Below are 6,472 nucleotides of genomic sequence, written 5' to 3' on the forward strand. Positions count from 1 at the left end.
GAGAGAGAGAGAGAATAATCACTCTTATTTCAAAACGATTGATGCTACATCACCTGTTGAAGATGTTTTTTCTAGCACATCCTACATAACAAATGAGATACTCGCGTGTATGTTTTCTCAATCTCAATTTGAAATTATTTCAATAGACGTTATCAGCGCTATTTGTGTCTTGTTCTATCTTTATCGTAATTTATTAAAACGCAAAACAAGAATAAAATGCGTAAACAAATAGTACATCGAATGTATCCTTGGTATTTCTTTTGTTTGAATTATTATATTTATAAAAGAGAAAGAGAGAGAGAGAGAGAGAGAGAGAGAGAGATTGGACAAGTGTCATCGGAAGCATTTTAATCCCGCCTACGCAAAAACATCATGCATGTTTAATTAATTGACGGCGCGAGGCGATAATCGTCTTATTGGTGAGTTTAGCATCTGTCTGTTTAGCATACTGAAAACTTTTGTTTCATTATCCTCGCAGACTTTCGGCGTTGTTGCATCTTCGAATCGAAAATTGCTGTCGAATATGAAGAAGGCAATTCTCTTGGTAATTGCCCTTTCTGTCGCGACTTATGTCAATGGCAGAGTTTATTACCTGGAGAATCTAGATGGTACACGAGACAACAACGCGCTTTATCCGATCGAAGAACAGCAGGCTTCTCGCGATCTGGATATGTCTTTCTCCGCGGGGGATTCCCTTGAGAACGAGAATGTCATATCTCCGACTAGAAAGGTCAGTAAATGTTCAGAAATTCTATAATCGGAAAGCTATTCTATAATCGAAAACGAATAAAAGAATATGCTAAGGTCACAAAGTCTCAAGTGTGCGTTAAAATTAATTTTTCGTATCTTTTTCGTGATTTTCAGGATTAGAAAGGAACGTCGTTATCATTATCGTTATTTTTTTCAATACCGATTGTGTATTTTTTTTCTATCTGTAACGATAACGATAACGAATTCAGTTGTTATACTTAAAATCTCTATTATCTTTATATCAATTATATCTATTCGATACATTACATTATTTTTGATTGAATAGAAATATTTTGTTTTAATAAAAATTTAAATGTTATAAAAAAATATTATATACTTTTTATCTTAGATTGCATTCCAATTGCAGTTGTTGTCAATACTGAAAATTTGTTGTGCTTATATACACGTGTAACGTAAACTATATAAATTTGCAGTACTAGCAGTAAATAGACTCTATGTACTCTTGATAACGACGTTAATGTTTATAAAACAACAACACGTGTAATGAAAGCTTGATTGTATAACAAAGTATGGATTATTAATTGTAAAAATTGTAAAATTTAATATCTTATTCTTTAACATTATGAAAAAGTAATGAAAAAACAGGGCTCAGTCGTATTTCAAATAAATTTATTGAAAATATATATTTTAATATATATTTTAAAATATATATTTTAATATATATTTAAAATATATATTTTAAAATAAATATATATTTTAAATAAAGGAGAAAGAAATTATTTAGTATTCATTATTTTAAACAACTTCTTCTGATCTATTTCTTATTCGATATTTTAAATAAGTTTTTGGATTATTATATTTTATATTTTTTTTATTTCGAATAAGTCATCACTCTTTTATCGATTTGATATTTTAAATAATTGAACAATTTTCTGAAACCTACTTTTTATTTAAAATAAAAAAGCGAGCTATTTTGACATTTTAAATAAAAATTATTATATATTTTAAATAAATAAAATGCATTTCCAGAATCCCTATTTAGCTATTTCTTTATTTTATATTTTTAATAATTTCTTGCGACCTATTTCTTATTTTACATAAATTTTACATAATTTTTGGACCTATTTTATATTTATTATTTCGAATAAGCTGTATCATTCTTTTATTGACTGCTACGATTTTATATTTAAAATAAGTTTCTGGAACTTATTTTATATTTTATATTTTAAATAGGTCGTCAGTTATTTTACCGAGCCCTGGAAAAAAGTAACAAATCATTTCACACTTTCTAATAATAAGTAGTGGGGTGTACTAACTGTATAAATGCGTTACTTTTATAAAGTGACGTAATTCCTAACCTTGGTGATTCTTATATGTGAATAAATCCTATATACATATAATACTAAATACATGCAGATCTATTGTATATTTAATATTTATCTTGACCAGGTATATACTCTCGTTACACCGGAAAAGCCGTATGTCGGATTGAACAGGGACGTGGATCGACCAGTCGCGTACTACAGATTATCCGGCGAACCGGCTGCCAGAAGAGGCAGCTTCGACGACATCATTCTCATTCCGCAAGGAGGGCGGAAATTGATGAAGCTGAACGGTAACAATAAGGGCGAATTGATCTTGGAACTTCGCGTCATAGCCAATCACGATAGTGCGCAACTCGCGCGTTAAAATTAAACTTTCATTCATCTATGTACATACGTATAATACATACATATACATATACATATACATATACGAGAGAAGCGCGCGGCACGATGCTTGAATTGATAAGAAATGAACGTTATGCAGTTAAATCGCATTGTTTTTATTACGTTCAATTTACAACAACGAATACTTTCTATCGATACATATAGATACATCGGAATACTATTGTAATATTTACAATACATATCACATGTCGAATTCGATCAGAGCTATTTCACTCCAGCTGATCCGATCAGATCTTTAATATGATCCTTTAATTCATGGATTGATCCGTACAGCTTTTGATTATTCAGAATCGAATGAGAATTGTATACAGAATCAGTATGAAATCAAGGAAGACAGTTTCGTTTCTAGATAATAGTGCAACAACTAGATGTGATATTTGAAAAATGTTGAAGAAAAAATGTAAAAGTATACGTAACAAAAATATATCGTTTACAAATATCTTTGAACACTAACTCTGTTGAAAGAAATATATTTTTACAAAAATAAAACAATATTTGAAGAGGATCATATATATATATATATATATATCTTTCGAATTGTCGTACGAATGTTGCGTATCACACGTTGCGTACGTGCGACATATATTTCACTGATATAGGTTCAATCTTCCTTGGATCTTATTGCACATTCCGGCAAATTCTATCTCGCCTCTGAGGTATTCATACTATATTTTTATATTACGGCGAAAGAATGCTGTCATCACGAGTGCAGTTTCGAAGGTGTTAAACGAGAAAATAACGACACTATACGACTATTTTAGTGATTAAAATGGAAGGCGCGCATCCTTTTGCAAATCGCAAATTCGTTAGGATAAGTTATTCCGTTACTTGTGATGTTTGCTCGGTCGATGAATCATCCTTCGGCTCTTTCACATAGTCCACCACTAATTCGAGACCAATCAGAGCCCGTAAATCCTTTCTCTCCTCTTCGGGATTTGTAACCGTATTGCCAGTGTCCTCTACTTTCGCAGTGCAGTCCTCGCCAGCTTGAAAAACCATTACGATATTACGAATATTTTATCGCAGGCGCATATACGCATGCCTATTCGAAAATACCAGTTAGATATCTTTAGTTTAGATTTTTAGAGTATTGAATGAACAAAAATAACAAGTGTATTGTGCTTTTAAAAGTAGCTGGTAACACTTACTATAAATTGAGATGATAAATATTTTTATTATTTTAAATAAATATGCTATAAAATTAATCACTGATATTATATGTATATGTATATCAAACAAAACAGACTAATCCTGCATGAATTCGAAAAAAGTGACATTGTGTATTAACAGCATTAGCCAACAAAATTTGCAGCCTATTTGAAAATAATTTAAATAATCTTATTAATTATACAGACATAATATTAATAAAACAAATTATATATATATATACATATGTTATTAGAAGAAAAGTGATATAATACTACATCTTACTTTGCTGTGTTCCCTTCGAATGGTCCTCGTTCTCTATCGACGCATCCGTCCTGGAAGTTTTCATCTGCTGTATGTCCTGGTAGGTTTTCATCAGATGTTTCAAGATATAATTAGTACCCTGCGTGTTCTCCGCATCCTGCGGATTCTTCGATGTCGTGGCCTCGTCGCGGGTAAGATTCAACGGGCGATTCCCGCACTCCTTCGATTGCGGCACGCTAAAGGCCGAGCAATGTTTGCTCTTGAAAGACAGCTGCCGTTCGCTCGCGTGTTTGCGATCCCAAATATGGCCGGAGACGCGTAAGTCTATGAAGAAGTGTAAAGGATCGATGCCGGGGTAGGACTGCGGCATCGGATACGGCGGGTACCACAGGGGTCCAGGTAGAAAATCCGCCGGACCGGCGCCGGCGCTCATGCCGCTGGGCAAAGCGAAACCTTTCACGCCCTGAAGTACGCTCTCACATCCTCTGCCCCCCGGCACCCCGGGCAGGAAAGGGCCTGCCCGTGAAAAGTCCAACTTCTTCTGATCTGACAATTGCAGAGGGGACACCTCCTGACCGGGCACGATGTTACTTTTCGACCGATCCTCGTAACTCCTACCGCTGCTGCGATCTAACTGCTGCGAATCCTCCGGTTTGACCTTACGCGGGGGACCTTCTCCGCCAGGAAAAACGTTCTCCGGCGGTTGGGCTTGCTCAAAGTGTCGTGGTCGTTCGTCGAAGAAGCTCTTACTGTGCTGTCGCGAAAACTCGGTCTTATTCTCGTCAATGGGCTTAAGAATATCTATATCGCTTCCAAAGTTAGGTTTCTGATCGAATGCCGCGCCAGGTTTGTTCTCCACCGTGTCCAGATAGGTATCAGCTCGCTTGCCATCGTTCTCCAAACGAGTCTCCGGCGGTACTTGAGAAGGTTGCTGCTGCGCGCCCGAGTGATAGTATTTCTCCGAATGCTGATGATAATGATGATGATGATGATGATGATGCGACCGTTCCTTCGTCGTGAGTTCGAGTGGTCTATCCCGAGCATCTCGCCAAGATCGTTTACGGCGTCGCGGTGCATTTGGTGTACCTCCGCCAACACTGCCAACATTGCCAACACCGCCACCGCCACCGCCACCGCCGCCGCCACCGCCACCGCCAGTCGACGATGCCTCCGCTTTGGCTTGTACGAAGGAACGTAACATCTCACTGAAGAAAAAGCTATGAGGTGTCAATGGCACGTTGTATAGATACGGAGGAGTGGCCGCCAGAAGACGAGAAACGAGATCTCCACCCGACAGAGAAGCCGGAGTCTTTAGGGTTGATGGATCGCCCGTAGTAGTCGTCATTTTGGCTATTCTATTTCGGTAAAAGAAATGGAAAAATCTCCAGATTGGTAATTGCATCTTTAGATTATCAGCGTCGGATAAGTACTGACAATGAGATTAACTAAGATAAATGATGATTTGGCGTCGCAGATCTAATTATCTAATTGCCATCGCGCCCCCTCCATATTTTACTTTTACACTTTGCTATCTCAGTCACAAATTGAATAGGTACTCTACTTTTGCGATGCACGCGATTAATATTTATACAAGTTAATTCTGAAGAACGTAATTAAATTCTATCAACAAACTCCATTAGTATAGTCATATATTGTTGATAATTCAGTTATTTCGTCTAAGTAAGCTTTATTATTATTTTTATATATATATGTTTTGTTTAATTATCTCTATAATAATATAATAAGAGATTAACAAAATTCTTAGCGAGTTGTAAAAAGACGAATTAAGATGCTTAGACGGATTCATGTTTTATTTAATTTTCCAAATGATCACACGAATATTCTGCAAACGACATGGAGTAGCAGGTTTAACGATGTAATGAGTGTACGAAACTCGTACAAGCACGATTCGCCGATGTGGAAGTGAGCTACTATTGTCTTGTGAAATTAATTGAATGGCTCCTAGCCTCAAGTCTAAGACCAAGGAAGAAGGGAATCTATAGTGAGACGGGATGAACCAGTCGGATATCACGTCATTCATTAAGGAATACTAATTTCTGTCAAGTACACGTTCGCTTTCGCCCGAGTACAGTGTGAGGATTTCCGCCAAGTTATTGAGAATTTCTTGCGTAAATTCGTTGACGCAGACATTTCAATTGATATCGGTATCTGCTGAAAATCCTCTTCCGCAAACTTGAAATTCTTGCGCTACAATATGTCAGTATAGATGTACTGTCGTTCTCTATAAAGATTTATTCAAAAAATTATTTTGTCGTTCTCTCATTGTATGATACACGTTTTTGTATCATCAACCACTTTTCATTGAATTTTATAGAAACAATGTCTATACGCAAGCAGAAAAGATAAATTGTCCTTTGAAACACAACGGATCTTGAGGAGAAATTCGGCTTTTCAATTTTATGTTCTTGCGACAAATAAACTCACGGTGTGGTGACTACAGTCGTCGAAGAAATTTTTCTTCGACGATTCGCAAAGGGCACAGAGATTCCTGAAAAGATTTCAACGCGAAAAGATCGAAGAGCAACGGGGCTGGACAGCAAAGAGAAAGAGAGAGAGAGAGAGAGAGAGAGAGAGAGAGAGAGAGAGAGAGAGAGAGAGAG

General features: G+C 36.4%; 2 protein-coding genes across 2 annotated transcripts; one reads left to right on the plus strand and one right to left on the minus strand.

Moving 5' to 3' along the window:
* The first annotated feature begins 523 nt into the window (after positions 1-523).
* Positions 524-2,400, plus strand: LOC105624590. Its single transcript, XM_012205945.1, has 2 exons — positions 524-730; positions 2,161-2,400. Exons 1-2 carry the CDS (start codon positions 524-526, stop codon positions 2,398-2,400), a joined length of 447 nt encoding a protein of 148 aa, XP_012061335.1.
* An 857-nt stretch (positions 2,401-3,257) lies between these two features.
* Positions 3,258-5,196, minus strand: LOC105624591. The gene is made up of 3 exons (XM_012205946.1): positions 4,983-5,196; positions 3,873-4,937; positions 3,258-3,427 (listed from the first exon to the last, which is right to left on the minus strand). Exons 1-3 carry the CDS (start codon positions 5,194-5,196, stop codon positions 3,258-3,260), a joined length of 1,449 nt encoding a protein of 482 aa, XP_012061336.1.
* Between the last annotated feature and the right edge of the window lie 1,276 nt (positions 5,197-6,472).

This window comes from Atta cephalotes (genome assembly GCF_000143395.1).
Source record: "Atta cephalotes unplaced genomic scaffold scaffold00083, whole genome shotgun sequence".
In the NCBI taxonomy this organism is placed as follows: domain Eukaryota; kingdom Metazoa; phylum Arthropoda; class Insecta; order Hymenoptera; family Formicidae; genus Atta; species Atta cephalotes.